The sequence below is a fragment of the Gadus chalcogrammus genome, chromosome 3 (assembly GCF_026213295.1).
Source record: "Gadus chalcogrammus isolate NIFS_2021 chromosome 3, NIFS_Gcha_1.0, whole genome shotgun sequence".
NCBI lineage: Eukaryota > Metazoa > Chordata > Actinopteri > Gadiformes > Gadidae > Gadus > Gadus chalcogrammus.
Window position 1 is genome coordinate 573,089 of NC_079414.1, and position 20,403 is coordinate 593,491.

At 44.6% G+C, this 20,403-nt stretch overlaps 2 protein-coding genes across 4 annotated transcripts in view; both read left to right on the forward strand.

Moving 5' to 3' along the window:
* Nucleotides 1-8,785, forward strand: part of psmd12 (proteasome 26S subunit, non-ATPase 12) — a 30,738-nt gene extending 21,953 nt beyond the window's left edge. The window contains exons 8-11 of the mRNA XM_056584617.1: nt 9-121; nt 1,923-2,097; nt 2,274-2,351; nt 8,018-8,785. Of these exons, the coding sequence (XP_056440592.1) occupies nt 9-121; nt 1,923-2,097; nt 2,274-2,351; nt 8,018-8,227 (576 nt within the window). The 3' untranslated portion in view covers nt 8,228-8,785. The remainder of the gene's footprint in view (nt 1-8; nt 122-1,922; nt 2,098-2,273; nt 2,352-8,017) is intronic.
* A 77-nt stretch (nt 8,786-8,862) lies between these two features.
* Nucleotides 8,863-20,403, forward strand: part of LOC130377485 (probable helicase with zinc finger domain) — a 37,503-nt gene continuing 25,962 nt past the window's right edge. The window contains exons 1-2 of one of the 3 annotated variants that reach the window (XM_056584626.1): nt 8,863-9,218; nt 9,634-9,693. The gene's annotated coding sequence lies outside the window, so the exon portion shown is untranslated. The remainder of the gene's footprint in view (nt 9,219-9,633; nt 9,694-20,403) is intronic. The other 2 variants (XM_056584634.1, XM_056584638.1) reach the window with 2 other exon arrangements.

The window sequence follows — 20,403 nt, forward strand, 5'->3', positions numbered from 1 at the left end:
CTTACCAGGCCCTGAAGAGTGTCGTACTGTACGTCATCCTAGCGCCTTATGACAACGAGCAGTCGGACCTCGTGCACAGAATCAACACCGACAAGAAATTGGAAGAGCTTCCCAAATACAGGTATGCTGTTTTAAAGACCCCTGAGCTTTCTTTGTCGTGCCGTTAACCACACGAAAACAGGCTCTTGTGGTGCTTGCCCAGAGATGGGGACCAGATCCTCCGTTATGATCTGAGGTGCAGGGGTAGACGGCATTTACTCAAGCTTGTGTCCTCTTTCAGCCGCTGCAAATGTCCTCTGTATTGACAGTACGCCTTGCGGGGCAGGACTTTGAAGAAGCCAAAACACGCGTTTTCCATCGGGCTAAATAATGTAAAATATATCTACAGCTGTCCAGATGAATTGAATGCAGTCCTTTTTAGACTAGTTATATAGGTGAGCCTTTGGTATTTTCCGCTGAAGTTTATAATGTGCTGGGCGTATATATCTGCATGTAATGCTATACTATATCTAATGAAACAGGTTTCAATGAAGTCATGAAAAAATTACTGCTGAGAAGACTAGAGAATGTACTCGGGTTTGTTCAAACTTTAATATAGGCGTTCTAAACTAGTTCTTGCATGCCTACTTCTTTCTATCGAGCAAAAGGGGCATGCTGACTTCTTCCATTCTTCCATTAACCATATCTCGGAAGAATTTTTTTCTATGCTAGCCCGCAACGTATCCATTTTTTAACTAGAAAAATAGGATTGAATGTGTAGCATTTTTTAATGCCCCACTGCCGGCCGGCTTTATGTAATTTCCATGTGTTTTCCTAGCCTGGCACCGCCCACCTATCTACTTCCGCTCAATTTTCATTTCACTTCAGTAGTCAGTCTGGGTCTGGTTCATATTCATGGGTTCCTTGGAAGCCAGATATTTGGCGGTCCAATCAGCGAACAGAGGGAGTGGCTGAGAACGATGACGTCGAGGTCGTGCGCCAGTTTCAGTTGTAGTCAGAGGAAGACCAGGAAGACAATGGAGAAGGATACGAGAGAAGCTATTGGGTCTGTTGTGGGATCGCTGCCGAATATCGATCAATTAAAGCTGGAGCAAGAACAATCTTTGCTGAGTTTTGTTGGTGGCCATGATGTTGTGGCGCTTCTCCCAACCCTGTTCGGGAAAAGTTAGATTTTCCAGCTGGCTCCGTTAGTGGTGATGGAGCCGGTCCCGTCGCATGACATACGTCACGATCAAACGCTTTGCGATTGATTATGGCAGATCCAGAGTGGCACTTGGCAGATCCAATCATTTTAGAACTTCAACAGACACCTGCCTCCAAGTGAGTGAACGTTTGTCAATTGGGCAGTTCCAGACCTTCTATACAAATGAAATTAAGTACGATGGTCTGGTAGGACCAGGCTAGTGTTTTTCCGGGTTGTATCACAAAGGGCGATTTCACTGGACAGAGTCCAAGTAGCGTAACAGTAGTATATTTGCATGACGCGATCTGATTGGCTGACGGATCTGTTGCTGCCTGAAAGGTTTGAAATCTTTTTGACACAGGCAACGGAGCCGACAGAACGGACGGACCCACAATGCATTTCGAGAGCGTCCCATGCAAAGTCAATGAAATCCGTCAACGGACGTGTACAGTGTGAACATGGGGGTAATACTCTGCAGAGGCAGAGTGGCAGCACATCGTTTGAGTCCATATTGAAACAGTATGCATATGACAGGCGCATATGATGCCTTTGATAGGCAACTAAATGTAATTGGGCTTTACCGGGAAAACATTGGCTTTCTCAGGGTTTGCGCATTGTTTGAAACAAGCGCGAGGATGTGATTACACAACCAATATACATGCAGCTTCATCTGCATGTGGAAATGTCCCCTATGATGCTTGTGATTGACGTGTGGAGTGTTGTGATGGCGGTGTTGCAGGGACCTGCTGAAGCAGTTCACCACCCTGGAGCTGATGCGCTGGGCCTCGCTGGTGGAGGACTACGGCAAGGAGCTCAGGGAAGGCTCCCCTGACAGCCCCGCCACAGATGTCTTCTGCAGCCTGGAGGAGGGCGAGAAGAGGTGGAAGGACCTGAAGAACCGAGTGGTGGAGCATGTGAGTTCATGTAACCTCCTACAAGGACATCGTTTTACACTGGTTACCATATGATTGACTGGTGACAGACACCTGTTGTTCACAAGCCCTGAAGCTTTAATAGAAAAAAGACATCTAAAATATGTATGAAATTCCAAATGGAGATCTTCAATATTTCCTGTTCCTTTCCCCAACAGAATATTAGAATAATGGCCAAGTACTACACCAGGATATCAATGAAGCGCATGGCCAACCTCCTTGACCTCTCCATAGACGTAAGCAAACTGGGACTTTTCAGCTCTGCTGCGATTGAATGAAGATGAATTTGTTTGTTTAGATGGTTTCATATCACTCTATTCTTTTTGGCTAATGAGTTTTTGTTTATTGGGAATGATTGAGTTTAAAAAGCCAGGTCGTCGATGGCTTAAATCACCATCAAATGATCCGCTGCGTCACTAGGCATTTTTACAATGCCAAGCCGGTACGGTCGCGGCTTTGCATGCCAAGCTGCTGTCTTGCCTGTGTAAAACCGAGGGTAAAATCCCCCTTCGTCTAGGAGCCGGCTTTCTTGGTTTGTTGGAGTAGGCGGAGCTACGCACAGAGTAGACCTCTTCAGAATAATTTGCATACTCCGAATGTTTTATATTTTTTATGATTCAAGACACTATCATGCAAGAATCTAAAGTTTCTCTAGTACTTTCTCGTAGATCGCACCATCTTTTACCGTCTTCGTTAAATGCGACTGCATCACCTTCTCTCCCATAAAGGTCCGCAGCTGGCAGATTTTATCGTCTCTCCAGTTAGAACTACTAATGTTTATCGCTGCTTGTCTCTGTTGTAGAGACAACGCAGCAACGCCTCTTCCCAAGTCCCGCCCCTTGAACCGCAAGGCCGTCTAATCACATTTACATCTAAATGAAACCCCCAATATGTGTAGGTTCCGAGAGGGTAAATTGGGGTGCGAAATCAAGCCGTTATATTACCACGCAGGGACCATGGTGGGCATAAGATGGGCATATTTGGCAGTGTAAAAACGTTTACTAAAGAGGGAAATGAATCATTATGTCACCGGCTCTTTATTTGGAAGAGTCCGCCTATAAGAGACAGTATTTAGCCGGGATGAAGCCATTGGACAGAGGAGGAGTAACAACAAGCTGAAGCGAACAGCCCCCTTTCGTCAGCAGTGGAGCTGTTCTATTTCATGTAGGCTACACCGTCTAGGCTTCGTCTTATGGGCTTGTCCCGTGCTGAAAATTCAAACTATGCACCTATCAGCGTGGGCACCGCCCACATTTCCCCACGGTATCGTGTCTATATAACGCAGTGTATACCGTCGCTCATCCTCCCTTTTCTTTCAGCACTTGTGCTTATCAGTGAGAATTTGAGAACTACTATTAAGAAGAAGACGAAGTGTGTGGAGACGGCGTTGGAACCGCTCAGGCGTCAGGAAAAGAGGATTCTCTTCTACCTAGACGACCTGCTCATTCTGAGCAACTCGGAAGAGACCGCGAGAAGGGACACCATGTTGTTGATAAACCATCTCTCCTTCCTGGGTTTTGCCATCAACTGGGAGAAGAGCTCCCCGCTCCCCAGCCGGCAGACAGTCTACTTGGGGCTTTGCCTAGACTCAGCCACCATGACTGCGATGCTTTCGCCTCCTCGGCGAGACGCCATCCTGTCGGCGCTCTCCCGTTTTTCGCATTCGCAGAAACGTGACCGCACTGTCCACCATGCGCCTGTTAGGGCTGATGGCAGCTGCCCGCCCCGTGGTCCCCCTGGGTCTGCTCTTTATGCGCAGACTCCAGCGGTGGTTTGCTCAGGGTGCTCCTCGTTCCCCGTTCGGTGTCGCCAGACCTGGAATATTGGAAAAGACTAGGGATGCACCGATATGAAAATTTTGACCGATATCCGATATTAAAATTGCTGTTACGCCCGATAACCGATATTTACCGATATCGATATTGGTATAAAAACAAGTTTCTATGATGATTTTGTATACACTGTGAATATGAAAAAGTTATTTCTTTCTTTATTTACCAAAACTTCGAAATACATTGTTTCTTCAACAAGTTACAGGGCATCCATAACAAACACAAGTTACTAACAGTGTTAGTTTTAGGCTACTTTTACAACTTGCATCTATGAAAAAGTTTGGATCATAAATCACAATAACGATCACAAATAAAAATATCTTGACAAGGTTTAATAACTTAAATCAAATTTGCCAATATTCATGGAAACCAGACACGTGTTTCAAGTTTAAGTCAATTTCAACTAAAATCTGTGAAATAGACTAAATCAAATATATCAAGGGAGGTTGGTTGTAGTCTTTTCACTCGGTTCTAGCCCTACTGTTGATCCGGAGAACCGAGCGAAAAGACTACAACCAAATATAAACACATCCGGTTCCGATTTCCGTTTCAATGGGATTACGGAACGCCAAATAAAACGCAACAGAAACTGTATTTCGCTACGATAATGTATATAATGATTGGACACGGCATCCTCCGCGCATTACTTCGGCTTTGCAAGTACTGCATATTGCAATTCGAGTACCTTAATTTGAGACCGTAAAAAACATCCAAACCGCCGACATTGATTATTTTCAGTTAAGGTGACGAACACTCCTGTACTGCCTCTCCGTGCGTCTCTGGATGCGTCACTGACAATGTCACATGACCAAACAAGGTGCGCATGGGCAAAAAACACACACAACGGCAACTAGACTAGGAAATAAATATCGGCTGTTAATATCGGACCAGTTTTACTTATCGGGCCGATGCCGATGTGTTAAAAAATGACTAACATCGGCCGATAACGATATCACTGCCGATATATCGTGCATCCCGAGAAAAGACCCTCCGCCCTTCTCTGGGGTGTTCCCCTGGGCAGGGTGGCGTCCTACGTAATGGTCTTCACGGACGCCTCGTTGACGGGTTGGGGAGGAACGTGCCTCTCTCACTCGGTCGGAGACGAGTGGCGCACGCCCCCTACAGCACACATAAATGTGTTGGAGCTCGACGCTGTGAGGAAAGTGCTGTTGCATTTTTCACCTGGTGCGCGGCCGCCACGTTCTGATCAGGACAGACAGCGTGTCGGCGGCGGCGTACATCAACAGACAGGGGGGAGTCCGCTCCCCTGCTCTCCACCGAAAGGCGGTCGAGCTCTGGCTTTGGGCTCATCAGTATCTCCACAGTTTGAGAGCCCTGCATATCGCGGGCGCCCAGAACTTTGGGGCGGACCTCATGTCTCGAGGCGGTCCCCGCCGAGATGAGTGGCGGTTACTTCCCGACATTGTCAGACTGACCTGGCAGAGGTTCGGGACAGCGCAGGTGGACCTCTTCGCGTCCAGGGAGAACACGCACTGCAGGTGGTGGTTCTCCCTCAGCCCTCGGGATCTTCCCCCGTTGGGGGTAGATGCGTTGGCACACACACCTTGGCCGCGGGCTCTCTTGTATGCATTTCCCCCGCTCCAGCTGATCCTTCCTCTTCTGGAACGGGTCAGACAGGAGAGACTGTCCCTGATATAAGTGGCCCCGGAGAACCGTTCAGCTCTGTGGTTTCCAGAGCTGGCCGCGCTCTCGCGGTCAGCGCCGTGGCCAGTACCGTTCAGGCCGGATGCGCTTTCACAGGCCCACGGGACGGTGCACCACCCGCCCGATGTCTCGGGACGGCTGTTGGTTTGGCTCCTGAGAGGTTGATCCTGCAGGGCAAAGGTTTGCCTGAGACGGTTATCAACACTATTCAGAGCGCTCGTGCGCCTTCTACTTCTTCCCTCTATGCGGCAAAGTGGTGCGCCTTCTCTAATTGGTGTGAGAGGAACCACGCTGTCCCATCTCAATGCGAGGTGGGAAGCGTGCTTTCGTTTCTGCAAAACTTATTGGAAAAAGGTTTGGCCTTCTCCACTATCAAGGTCTATGCGTCTTAGAGTACCATGTTAAGCGCTATATAAATGTCATTTATTATTATGCGGCAGCCGTTTCGGCTGGCCATGCAGGCTGTGATGGTGGACCGATCTTCAGCCATCCACTGGTCAAGAGATTCTTGCGTGGGGCTAGACGGTTAGGCCTGTTTTCACGCGTGCTTAAACCACGCTGGGATCTCCCCAGGGATCCTTTCGAGCCTCTTTCTCAGGCCCCCTTGGATGCCCTGTCATTTAAGACGGCACTCTTGTTGGCCTTGGTTTCTGCCAAGCGGGCCGGTGAGCTAACCGCTCTGTCTGTCAGCTCGAGATGCTTGTTGCTAAACGAGGACGGCTCCTTCGCGTTGCTCAGACCTAATCCTGCGTCCTCCCGAAGAACATTAATAGTTATTTTCGGTCGAGGGATATTGTGCTTAAGGCTTTTCACCCCCCGCCTCATTCTAGTGAGACGGAGGCGGAGTTGCATCTCCTGTGCCCGGTTCGGGCATTGGCTATGTATGGGAATCGCTCGGCCGCGTTCCGCTCCACACAACTGTTGTTTGTGTGTTATAGCGACGCTAGCAGGGGCCGCGCTCTCTCTAAACAGCGGTTTTCTCGCTGGGTATGTGAGGGTGTTTGCTTAGCCTACTCTCGGCAGGGCTTGGCGCCACCATTTGGCGTTAAAGCTCACTCCACACGGAGCGTGGCCTCTTCAACGGCTCTACTCAGGGGCGTTTCGGTGGAAGACATCTGCGCGACTTCGTCTTGGTCTTCCCCCGGCCCCTTTGTCCGTTTTTACATGTTAGACATGTCCAGGGGCTCACTCGGCAACTCTGTGCTGGAGTCCGGGACCCCTTTTTACGGATTAAGAATATAGACATGTTCTTAAAAGCGGCGTGGTTGGATTTCCTCTCGATTACCAGTCACTCTCCCACCTTTTTTCAAATAGAAAACAGGCTAGGGGGGTTTCTATTGGCTCGCCAATTGTCAGGTGGCTTTGTTTGCTAGTGCGGCACTCCCGCCGTTTTCTTCTAATAAGAAACGGCCGAGAGAGTCCCCTTATTGGAGAGCCGGATTCTGTGGCCCCGCCCCCGGTAGTAGCGGACCTAATGGAAACCGTGTTGCTCTGGTTTTTCTTTTCCTTTTCACGGATTAGAGCCGGAGTCTTTACAGACTCACTTTTTTCTCCCTTGATCATTGCCTTGCTTGATCTAGGAGGAATTCGTTTTTTATTAAGCTGTTGTTTTACACTTCCTTGGCTTTTTTGAGTCTTAATGTGTTCTGGTGACTTAGGTTGTTTTGACTGGGGTCCAGCAGGAGTACATTTATCAGGCTCAGCTTCACCTTAGCCCATAAGGCGAAGCCTAGACGGCGTAGCCTACATGAAATAGAACAATAGTTATGTTATTATAACTAGTTCTATGATTGTAGGCGTAGCCTTCTAGTTTTCCACCTGCTGTACCCTCCAAATGCTGAAAGAAAAGCGTGGTGGATGAGCGACGGTATACACCGTGTTATATAGACACGATACCGTGGGGAAATGTGACACGATACGCTGATAGGTGCATAGTTTGAATTTTCAGCGCGCACACGGGACAAGCCCATAAGGCAAAGCCTAGACGGCTACGCCTACAATCATAGAACTAGAGTTATAATAACATAACTATCGTTTATCCTTCTTTGGTTACATTGTACTATGGAAGGTTACCTCAGAGGACATGACCAGGGTGTCCTGTGGTAGTTGGGGCTCTGATCAAGTTATACTTGGCTATGTGGTTATATTTTTATGGTATAGATAGTCTTAATTTCATGTTGGTGAACACTTTGCCTATTTTCTCTATTTTTAGGATTTATTCTGTTTTGGGGTTATATTTTAACTCCTAGTTGAATTATATTCCCAATGGAGCAAAGCAGTTGTGTTTTACGACTTCATATATAAAGTACTCCAAAGTTCAGATATACCCCCTCCTAAACCTTTTCTCTGCTTATGTCCGTTTGTCTCCGTCCATCTGTGTCCGTCTGTCTTTGTGTGCCCTGTAGGAGTCTGAGGAGTTCCTCTCCTCCCTGGTGGTGAACAAGACCATCTATGCCAAGGTGGACCGTCTGGCCGGCATCATCAACTTCCAGAGGCCCAAGGACCCCAACGACCTGCTCAACGACTGGTCCCACAAGCTCAACTCGCTCATGTCGCTGGTCAATAAGACCACCCATCTCATCGCCAAGGAGGAGATGATCCATAACCTTCAGTGAACCACAAAGCCCATGTTGCATCTGTGTTTTTTTTATTTGGGTTAACATTGTTCATGTGCCTACTGATATTTCTTTTTTGGTATTTGTAAAAAAGAAGAAAAAAAAACGCAGTCAGATGGTGGACGGCGTATGCTGATAAAGTTCCAAGTTAATTTCCGGAATAACTAGCATCCCGTAGCGCTGTACCTTGTTCACATCCACACACCCCCCCCCCTCGTCACCATTAAACCCAGAGAGGATGACCTGTCTTGACCTTTGGCAGCTCAACATGGCTTCCTCCTTTAGGTATAACAAAGGTCTTCATGTTGGTTTTTTTGGTGGTTGAGCCTCGTTGCAACTTGCTGTAACAAAGAATGGCATAAAGTCTTTAATGTCTACTTTGAAATAACATTAAACTATATGTTTAGTGGACATTTTCCTCTGCACTTAAGTGTTGCCTGATTTATTCATCTCCTTTACTTTGTATACTTGACTTTTCTTACAGCACTTTTATTGAGTGCGATAACATAACTTTGATATTATATTTTGAGCTAACCACCTACATAATTACAAGTGGTGATGTTAAACAAAATAAAAAAACAGATTGGCTATCAGTTTAGTATTTATGGTTCTAATACCTTCTATAAAGGCCTTGGTGTAGAATATACATACGTTCTGTTATGAAGGCTGGGATGGGGCCATCTATTGGTGTTGCACAGGAACTATTTTTATTCAAACTGCTAGTCAACAAATAATGCAATGAATAACTCGGTGGGAATCCCAAAACCCGGCTCCGTATGTCATTCCCAAATCCCAGTAAGATAAACTTATATTGATCTTTTGCCCATCCGGGCCCAAGTTCCTCTTGTCACGCGTCTACGCGCACTACGGATGAACGTTGTGTATGCACGCGCGCACGCGTACCCCCTCAACCTTCACGAGGCGCGCGGTCCCGCCGTGCTCTGCGATGGACTGACAAGTGGATCCAAGATGGCGTAGAAAGTAAGGCTAGGTAAGTGTACACTTCCCTTTTTCAGGCCTTTCAGTTGTCGTTTTCGATGCAAGTACGGTGAAAGAAATTATGTCCGTAAAATCTTATAGCGAATAGCGAATGTACTAATTCGCCCCGTACTTAATAATACGATGTCTGATAAATTATATGACTCTTAAAACCGTGCCAAATGTTCAGGCCCGAACCCATTTAGCTTGCTAGCCTAGCCAAATTGCTAGCTAAAGCTAACAAGCTAGCCAGCTATTCTTGTTGTGATCCTGCCAGTTCGGTGTCGGTAAAGGCCCTGTTGTGACCAAGCAGCTCCCCGGTGGTCCCAGCGGTTCGTGGGCTTCGTTTTGGCCGTGGTACCGACTCATGTCTGCCGTGGTACTTACTCATGTCTGTGTCTGTTTGTAACGGGGTCGGTGTGTTGCAGAAGGCAGGGAAGTGGACCAGCCGAATACAGCTCCTCCTGATGAAGTCACCCAGCACACTTGTATGTTTGCTCTTTACTCAGCTTTGGGACAAGTTGCAGAATTTAAAACAGTCTGACGGAGAAAACCAAGTAGATCTGGCTGATGAGCCTCCTATAGGATCTCACTGGATGCACCAGTGCAGTACTGGCTGTACACACGGTTGTTTATGTTGTGCTCTCTTCACCAGGGCCCTGAACTCCATGACGTTATCTGGTATTGTTCAGTCTACTACTAATACCTCGTTTTGTTTTCTAGTAAGCTTAGGAGTTACCTCACCACATCAAATCCTTTCTTGTATCCCATTCCTTGGACAGAAACCATTAACAACGCGGTGATATGGCTGAGTTTCACCCCTTGTTATGACATCAAATGGTACATTATATCCCAGCAAAGATCCACAGTCACACAATCCTTTTTGATAAGTTATGCAAGTTACTATGGTAATGTCAACCCATATATTTTTAAACATGTAAGAAGGCTTTGTGTGTTTTATTCCCTTCCGTCTGGGAATGAATAACTCCCTGTAATGTATACAATTTTAAAGTAATATCCAGAATGGAGCTACTGCACTCTCTTAATATTTGAACCAAAAGTTCAAATTTTATATTAAATGGATATAAATATTGCAGAGCACATTACTCACTGTTTTTCATCAGAAGACGTATAAGTCTGTATAGAGTGCTCTCAATTGAGTGTGATTCTTTCTCACAATTTAATATTTCAGAGCAGTAATATTGTGTTCCTCCATTTAATTAGGAAGAGTCATGGTTGAACTTCAAATTCCTTCCTTGTCATGGTCAAACAAACATAGAAGCTTGCAAGGAACGCTGAATCGGATTCAATTGGTCTCAGTAATAGGATTTACTTCAGATGATACAATTGCAAAAATCCACACTTTAAATGTCAAACAAGTGAAAAAAACGGCTATCAGCTCAGTATGATTAGGGATGATGTGGAAATGAGACAATACTATTCAAGTTTTCATAGAAAGTTTTTATCAAAACATAAGCATCTATGTATCTTTACCAAAAATCTGTGTTTCATGGAACGATGGTTGTGTCTCAAAAGCTGTGTGTAGCTCTGTCTCACAAGCTCACTGACTCATCAATGTGTTGGTGCATGAGCAAAGTCTGTTGTGTTGTAGTTTCATTTTAGATTGAATCCTTTCTATCTGGATAATGCCATGTATGTGTGCTGAAGTATTTTAAGCTTTTACCCGATTTGAGATTGTCAATGGGACCAGGAGTTGAGATGCTTCTTGGGAAGGTTGAGTTGCTGCGACCTTGGCTCCACCGGGTAAGCCCGCACCGCTGGGGACACGCCTCGTACCGTGGGTGGCATGAACCGCACCTGGGAGGACATGGGATTCCGCGGGCCTTAATCTTAGGCTCCGTTCACACGGAGCCGATTTTTTGGTGAAACCGCATAAGTCTTGTGCGTTTCGGCCGACCGTCCAGACGGAGCCGGCGAATCCGGTGCCCGTAACCGCACATTTCTGAAACCACCCTCGGAGGTGGTTTCAAATCTATCCGGACCTATGCGGTTTCGTGTTACGATTCGTGTGGAAGCCTGAAACGCAAATGATGACGTCATTAGCCCCCAACCAGCTGGGGGACGTCAGAGTTGCTTTGAACTTTTTATTTATTATTTTATTTGTATTAGGGATGGGCACGAGTAGTAAATTCCAAACTCGAGTGATAAAAGGAATTCCTCGAGGATCAATCGAGTTAAATCGAATCTATTTTTAGAATGCAACGCATCTGCAGCAGGAATAGGCCTGATGATGAACGGCAATATTACCAAGCAAACATGTAATGCTTATTCTCCATCAAAACAGTCAGAGTTATCAGAGTATTCATTATTAATTTTGCAAACGTTCAAAACACATTTTCCTTACAAAAATAAATATGCGTCTCACAATTTAAATCACGTCGAACCACGGCCTGTAACAGTTTAAAACAAACTAAAACGAAACAAGTAGCCTAACCATTGCAAATAATTTAAAGCTGCAAATAAAACGGCAGCAAATGGACTATGGAAATACTCAGCGTTGTGATCTTCTCTACAGATGCGTCTTGCGGCGGTGAAAATAGCACCCTTTTTTTCTGTGGAGAACCAGGCCTTGAATAGTTACCAAAGCGTTTCCACAGCTCGTTGCGGTTTCGCAATGACTCCGTCTTTACGGAGATATTCCTGAACAGCATAAAACGAAACCGGATCGTTTTCGCCTGTTTTGGCTCTGTGTCGACGGGGCCTCAGTGACGAGAACCCTAGTTTCTCAAGCAGCGGCTTGCTGCTTATTCAAGACAACTTGAAATGGCATTCAGAGCCTATCCTAATTCTAACTTTTTGTTATATTGTTATTATCCAAATGTTATTATCAAAATCGATAATAGCAAAACAGAAATATATCTTGATCCATCAGGAATTCATTGGATTGTGGAAAGGAACATTTGAGAATTTGAGGGTTGAGTGGAAAGATGTTATTCAATTATTGGTTTGAATGTGAAGCCTACCGGCACAGACAAGTTAATGTAACATCTGACCAGCAATTGGGAGTTACGCGGATTGGATGTTAAACATCAGCATTAGCATAATGATGGGTGTACTTTGTTGAATGGGAGGTTTATATGACTGTGTCAATGAGCTACCGATTTAAAGTAAATTTTTTGATTTGATAGTGTCTTTAAATGCCCTGGCTTTGAGTTGCCAGTCCTGCTGGGGCTAGAACACTAGGCTGTTGCGGCGCTGCCTGTCCGACCAAGATACAGCGTCAGTGTTGTGTGTTCTGAATGCACGTGGGCTTGGTTGTGAGCTACAGTTACAGATGCATCTCTTTGATGTGCCTTGTAGTAGAGATGGCTGATGTAAACCGTGACACACATTTGTATCAGGCTGAGGCCCTTTGGCTTCCTTCTCCAATGGTCTGTCAGGGCAGAGACAGCACTCTAGTACAGGGATGGGCAACTGGCGGCCCGTGGGCCGCATACGGCCCGCATCCTCACTCAGTCAGCCCGCACATAATAATAAAAAGAATACCAAAAAAAAAAATATTGATGGAGTTACAGAATACTCGGTCAAGAAAGATGAGAAGAATTCATAGAATTCAAAGGCAAACCCATGCGTCCAGTTTGCTTAGGAACGATATCAGTCATTAAAGATATCCACTTAAGTCGCTACTACAACTGCAATGAATATCATGCTTGTTGTGTATGAGTTCATTGAGTTGTTGCATCATTGGCGAGCTCATTGAATGATGATGCATGTGAGCCCTTTGCACTGATAAAAATACTGACCATTCATGTGGCTGTTTGAGCATGGAAAACATGAATTTAATGTATGTTGGTTCAATTAACATACCGTAGATGGGTTATGATTCTGTACGATTTTTTAGGTAGTGGCCATCCCCAAAATGCACCAGAATACAGGAAATCATATCTACCAAATTCTAAATTGTAGTGATGCACCGAATTTTCGGCCACTGAAAATCTTCGGCCGAAAATAGCCCAAAAGCGCATTTTCGGTTTTCAGCCGAAATTCTTTTATCACCGAAACAACACGGCCGAAACAGAAATGTGTGACGCATACTAAAAGCGCGGCCAGCACACGCTTGTCTGGATAAGCGCCAATATGTCTGCGGTGTGGACGTTTTTCAATGTTTCTGAGAAAGACCCACGTATAGCGATTTGCAAAGATTGCGATGCCTTGATTTTAATGAAGTTAGTACACAGTCATAGCCATAAATGCAATGGTACTAGCAGGGGTTAATCTAAACCGGGAAAGAGGGGTGCTGCGCCTCCTTGTTTCAACCCAGCGCCTCCTTGTCGAAAATTTTAAATTACTTAAAATCTCCCGGAATGGAGAGCGAGCGAGCAAGACCGCGCACAGGAGACAGACGTGCTCCTAACCGCGTTCGCATCTGTGTAGCGAGCGCGCAGCACAACAGAGAGGGATCTAGAAACTGTGCATGAGGCAGTGTGCACGTGAGCCTCAGGCGCTTCCTGATTGGCCTGGATCGGTAAGTCAACCAATCAGTTTACAGTGTAGGCAGGCTTTTATCTCTTCTCCCGAACCAAATTTATCAGTTCAGTGAATCTGAGGGTGTCTGAGAAGAAAGAAAATATAGCGTTTGGTGACTTAGTTTACAGTGTTTTTAAAATGTCGTGCCGCGGGGTGAAGAAAAGCAAGGATTGTCTTGCAAATTTTCAAAAGCTCCGCACCGCGGAAGGGGGGGGAACCCAGTGGTGTAGTCTACGTCAGTGGTTTTCAAACTGTGGGGCGCGCCCCCCCTGGGGGGCGCCAGAGTTCTTCAGGGGGGGCGCGACGTGAGAAAAAAATAAACCCGAAGAAAAACCTGAAAGTGGATGATTCAAATCATCAATCGTACTTCAACTGTAGAAGTAACCTAACTAAATCAATTTTCAACCGTTTATCTTCGTGCAAACCATTTAACAAATCTACACACTTGTATCTTCAATAATATCCAAACAGAATTTCGATATAATTTAAAATGTCTTCAGAACCACCGTTTTAGTTTCATACCGCTTCGTTTTCAGCTGTTTTCATTGAAGACGTCTGCCCATTCTGATACACCTACTTCTAGACATCGTAACTCATTCATTTTTCAACCGTTTACCATCGTTCAACCATTGTCCAAATCTACACACTTGTATCTCCAATGCTATTTTGATAGCATTTATACTTTTTTCAGAATCACAGTTTTAGTTTCAAACCCGCATCGTTTTCAGTTGCTTATAATGATTTAGGTCACCATAGCAACGCCGGTAAACAAACCCCGCCGAATAGTCGAATCTCTGGACTGAAAAAGCAGATCTGATTCGACTGGCAGTTTACACAGATTAGGATGTTCAAATGTATTTAAAAAGGTTAAGCTAAAACATGCTTAGATAAAGTTGTTAAATTGTGTTAAGAAATGTGTTTAAAAACGCACAAAGATGTTGTAATGTTTCAGAAATATGTTTAAAATGTTTAAAAAATATGTTTAAAAAATATGTTTCAAATGTTTAAAAAATATGTTTCAAATGTTTTAAAATTATGATCAGAGATGTTTAAAATGTGTAAAATAATTAAGATAGCTTTCAAAACACAGGTCTTTAGAAAAAAAAAAATTTTTTTGAAAAAATGTGTTGTGTGTGTGTGTGTGTGTGTGTGTGTGTCCAGTCCTCCCATATTAATGTGTAAACCACATAATAAGTAGTCAACAGAAGACATGGTTTTAATCCCACTTTATATCTCCTTGTTACTTTTAGATGAGAACCCCTGGCCAGCCTTTCAGACTGGGTGTCAGGCTAGGGAATTTAAAAACAGGCATCCTTGGTTAGAGTGGAGGGGAAAAGAGTTAGGTAAATGTCAGCCAACATACAGTTGGTATACACAATTGAAATTCATAATGTTAATCACTATGCAAATGAGAGTATAGCTAATTCATGGTCATTTTTAAGGTGCAGTAATTTCACACTTTTACACAATTCAATTACTGTATGGTATGTTAGATAACAACAGTAAGAGCTCAAACTAGAACTGCAAGCAGTTATGCAGGGGTCCAAGAAGTGTGCATTTCGCCGGCACAACCCGACAAGAAATGTGCATTTCGCCGGCACAACGCGAAGCATGTGTTCAAAACGCTACCCTGAACCTGTGGATACAAAGGATTTGACTGTGGTTGGAGTAGCGAGAAGTCAGTGTAGCGTTTTCGCGGCGAAATTTTGTAGAAGATATACAATTTCCTCGTTTATTGCGCCCCCTAACGGCGAAATTGTCCGAAATTTTTCTCGAACGTCAATAAGGTTAGCACCAACATGTGTGTAGAATTTGGACTCGAGCCGATGTCTAATTTTGAATTTTTTTGGATTTTTAATTTTCCACGTCTAATTTAGCTAATAAACAAATATTCAAAACTCTACCGTTTCGTCGTCGAAGGTCGGATCAAAAAACTGTTGATGCTTTCTTTGCGTGTGCGTCTGAAGATGCCGTGTGCAAAGTTTTGTGTGAATTGGTCAAGAAATGTGGGAGGAGTAGCGAAAAAACAGTTTTGCGGTTTTCGCGATTTAGCGAAAAATATTCATAGACGCAAATGGGCGTGGCCTAGGCCAAAAGATGCAGCAGACTCCAGTGCATCTGTGTGTACAGGTTTTTGGACTCTGGGAGGTTCGGTGTGGGAGTTATAGCCCCAAACGCGTATTCCTTGGTATAGCGCCACCTAGTGACCGACGTGTCTGGATTTGGTTATCTGAGTAGCGGTGCCGGACCTGGATCTAGTCATGCAATTGGCATGTCGTCAGCATTTACGGTTTGGGCTGTGGGCCCACTTTCAAGGCGGGAAGTATAATAATAATAAGAAAAATCCTTACAAAAACAATAGGGATCCAACCTGTTGGCTTGGACCCCTAATTAGAGCAATTGAAAGAGTGAAACATTAGAGCAATTGAAAGAGTGAAACATTAGTCTCCTGTCATCTCCTTCTCATGCACTGGTTAGCCATGGTTGTAAAGAGTTCATTAAATTATTTTGAGTAGATTTTGTCCTTGTTTAGCATGTGCCACCTATTGCTACTATAGATATACAAAGGAAAACTCGTCATTTTTGCGTTGTATTTGTTCATACTGTTATTAAAACGGATAAACCTACTCAGCTTTCCATGATTGCTCATAATCGTTATACTCTTAAATCAGTGGGTTGTAGACCCCTGCGTTAGTGAGTGTGGTGCGACACCCCATAAGCGCCACACGCGTACACGTACTGGTGGGACGGGATTGTACGAGGCTGGGAGGGAATCATCACAGTATACCCACTACAATAAAATAGACTACACCACTGGGAACCCCCCCTTCCACACCTTCCCCCCGCTCGGTCGCTTTGCTCCCTCGCCATTGATGTTTTCCCCCTTGTGAATTTTTTCTAGAAAAACCCCTGGTACTAGGGTTGCCGCGGTATGGATATTTTCACACGAGTAGTACACTCGTTTCAACACCGGTATTACAGAGTATAAACGGTATAAACTTTGAAACTAGGTCAACCGCCATCTTCTCCGTCATCTCTCCTCTCACACTCGGTGACAGCGTCTGGCAGCTCGCCAATTCTCAGTGACAGCGTCTTATAACGATCTATATATAATAGTATAATATAATTTTATGCATTACATCACGGCCAAAAGCTCTGTGCGCCTCCGAATGGCCGTAGCGCGGGGAGCTCTCGTAGGGATTGGGCTTCGCGGTGTTCGTTTACCGGCGTTGCTATGGTTACCGGTCTTGCGTGTTCCAACGCTTTATTAGGTAGCCTATCTATTAGGTTTGTATATTTCTTTTTTTTATGAAAAAACACATCAAAAATAAAACAGTGCAAAGACAAGCTGCCAAAGTTATACAGAGGCAACCCTAAATGTTACTAATAATTGGCATAATAATTACTTTTTCGGTTTCGGCTAAGAATTTTAATTTCGGTGCATTCCTACAAAATTGAGTAGCCTCTCTCAGCTCACGTTTAGTTGAAGTGTGCAGTCATGTTGCCCTCTGATGGTTATGATGAAAAATGTGGCCCTCCTTATTAGGGCCCGACCGATTCATCGGCCTGCCGATTTAATCGGCCGATTATAGCCTTTTTGAAAATAATCGGCATCGGCCAAAAAGACGCCGATTACAACCGTTTTTTTTTTTTTTTTTTTTTTAAATGTTATTGCGCTTAGTATCCTGCAGTTTGCGCTCCTACTCGCCTTGCTAACTAACAACTTTAGCTGGAGTAAAAAAGAGGAGATTGAATTTTACCGTACAACATGAAAGCACGCTCGCTCAGGCAGCTGTGCGCTCACCTCACCAATGTACACAAGACGCGTTGTTTGAGCATGTTGTGCCTGTTTTTCTTTAGGTCCCAGGCCATGTTAATAGGCCATGTTAATTTGTTATACTGTAGACTCTAACGGTGAGACCATACTGCTCAGCACGCACGTGCGCAGCACATTGGGCGTTAGTTATTTATTTTACATTTTACATTACACTCATTTTTGACTGTAAATGTATTCTAAAACACTCAAAGGTTCTGCATTCAATTCACATATTCGTCAAAAGTGTGTAAAGTATATTTAAGGTATCAAAAACTACATTTTATATGCTTTTTTTTTTTTTTTTTTTTTTTAATCGACCGATTAAATCGTAATCGTAATTTTTCTCTGAAAATAATCGGCATCGGCATCGGCACTCAAAAATCAATATCGGTCGGGCCCTACTTATCATGAAAGTTGCCTATCCCTGCTCTTGTACTACCACAGTGGGTTTAAAGTTGCAAAGGAAAGGGGACCTCCATGTTTTTTATGGTCATGTTTTGTGTTTCAAAGCATTTTTAAAAGTGTGTCTTAGAGTAATTAGGATAGAGGGCATTAGCCCAATGAAGTTGTGTGGAGTTTGAAATCAGAAAGGGAGCTGCTCTGTCATCAGACAGCGGTAGCTGTTGTTAAGCAGGCTGTAATGCAACTAAAGAGGCGTCTAAAGAGGTGTCCTAGGCCCCGTCCACACGAGCGAAAACTATCTTTTCCCCTCCAATTTCCTTGGCAGCGTTTCAGGAATTTCTCCGTAAAGACTCATTGCAAAAACGCATCTAGCTGTAGAAACGCTGATATAGATATTCAAGGCCTATATGTGGCGCTGGTTCTCCACCAAAAAAAAAAGACGACGAGGCGGAGCATGCGTATCAAGCCTGCGCGCCGTATACAAACATGGTCGATGAGGAGAAAGCAGTTGTTAAACCTTGTAGATGGAGCAAGAGAGAGAAAATACTTTTTAATGTACAGTTAGTTATTACATTTACCAATGGGCTGTATTTAAAGCTACAAAAATAATACAAATCAAACAAAACAAATTTGATGGTAATCCAAAGTTACCCCCTGGTGGGGGGGCGATGACGTCATAATTTGCATATCCGAAAACGCAGGTGGCCGTCTTTTTCTTTCTTTTTCCCCATTGGACCTGGTTTCAAAAAAGTGTTTGCAGGCACCGAAACATCGGCTCAAACACACATGACTTATGCGTTTTACAAAAAAAAAATCCTTGTATAATCTAAAAAGTTTCACAAATTTAAACTGGTGGAAATCCTGTGTAAGTCTGGTAAAACTAGAACGAAAAGGGGCAAGAATCCTGATAATAACATCCGTGAACAATATTCAAATAAATATTGACACCATCTGACACTCTTAACTTAGAGTGTTGCGTTGGATGTATAGTGAGGGACAGAGCAGACAGTGGAGTTCGATGAACACTGTGGGACAGAGCAGACGGTGGGGTTGGATCAACAGTGTGGGACAGAGCAGACGGTGGGGTTGGATGAACAGTGCGGGACAGCAGACGGTGGGGTTGGATGAACAGTGAGGAACAGAGCAGACGGTGGGGTTGGATCAACAGTGAGGGACAGAGCAGACGGTGGGGTTGGATGAACAGTGTGGGACAGAGCAGACGGTGGGGTTTGAACGGTGTGGGACAGGGCAGAGATTTGGGATGGATACTATTGACTAAGCTAAAATATAGAAATTTGGCAACTTGATTAAATGGTATAAATGAGAGCTAAAACAAGGAGATGGAAATGAGAAAGATGACTGAAACAAATCAAGTAGCAGTAGTTGTGACAAGTCCAAGGTTGTTGTATGTATGTTGTATGCCAAAGCGTTTGATAAAGTAGATCACAACATCTTACTAGCCAAACTACGTATATACGGCATCAAGGGGAAAGTATACAACTGGATAAAGGAATTCCTCAGACTTCGCATACAGATCGTCGTGGTAGAGGGGAAGAAGTCTACGTTCCGCATCTTCATCAGTGGAGTTCAGTGGGGAACAGTGATTGGACCGATCCTCTTTATTCTTTACATAAACGATCTCATCGAAGTGCTAAAACAAAGCAAAGGGCTCAGCTTTGCAGATGACACAAAGCTAGTAAAAGCTATCAGTGGTATGCAGAGCGTGTCACAGCTTCAACAAGATCTGTGGCTAGTTATACAATGGTCGCAAGCCAACAACATGCTGCTCCATGAAAAGAAGTTTGAGGTTCTCAACTATGTTCTCAACTATGTCCTGAACACCTCATCGCTTCTACGGCAACTGCCCTTTACATCAGGCTGTAAGGAGTATACCACAACTGAAGGGCACGTCATAGAGCCAGCTAAATTCTCCTGTCAAGTGATCGCTCGTGGTCTCCCCACATTGAACAAACTGTCCAGAGTGGAAGGATGATGGCTTCGTGGGTACTCTGTGTATTCAGAGATCGCTTACCCTTCATCATGATGACTCTGTACAAAGCAATGGTACGGAGTAAGCTAGAGTACTGCTGCCCAGTTTGGAGCCCCTCCAAAGTACAAGACATCAAAGCGTTGGAGAACATCCAGAGAAACTTCACAAGGAAGATCGCAGGTTGCCAAGACCTCGACTATTGGGACCGCCTAAAGAAGCTCAAGCTCCTATCCCTGCAGCGAAGACGGGAACGATATTGTATCATCCACGTCTGGAAAATGTTGAATGGGTTAGCACCAAACAACATCAAAATGGTGTTTCGCGAGCACAGCCGACTGGGGATCAGAACAACTCCGCCCCCATTAAACAACAAGGCCCAGATCTCGGTCAGAACGGGCTATGAAAACTCGTTCAAAATAAATGCTTCCCATTTGTGGAACTTGCTCCCAAAGTCCATCAACACCGTCACTTCGCTGGAGGCTTTCAAGGTGGCTCTAGGGG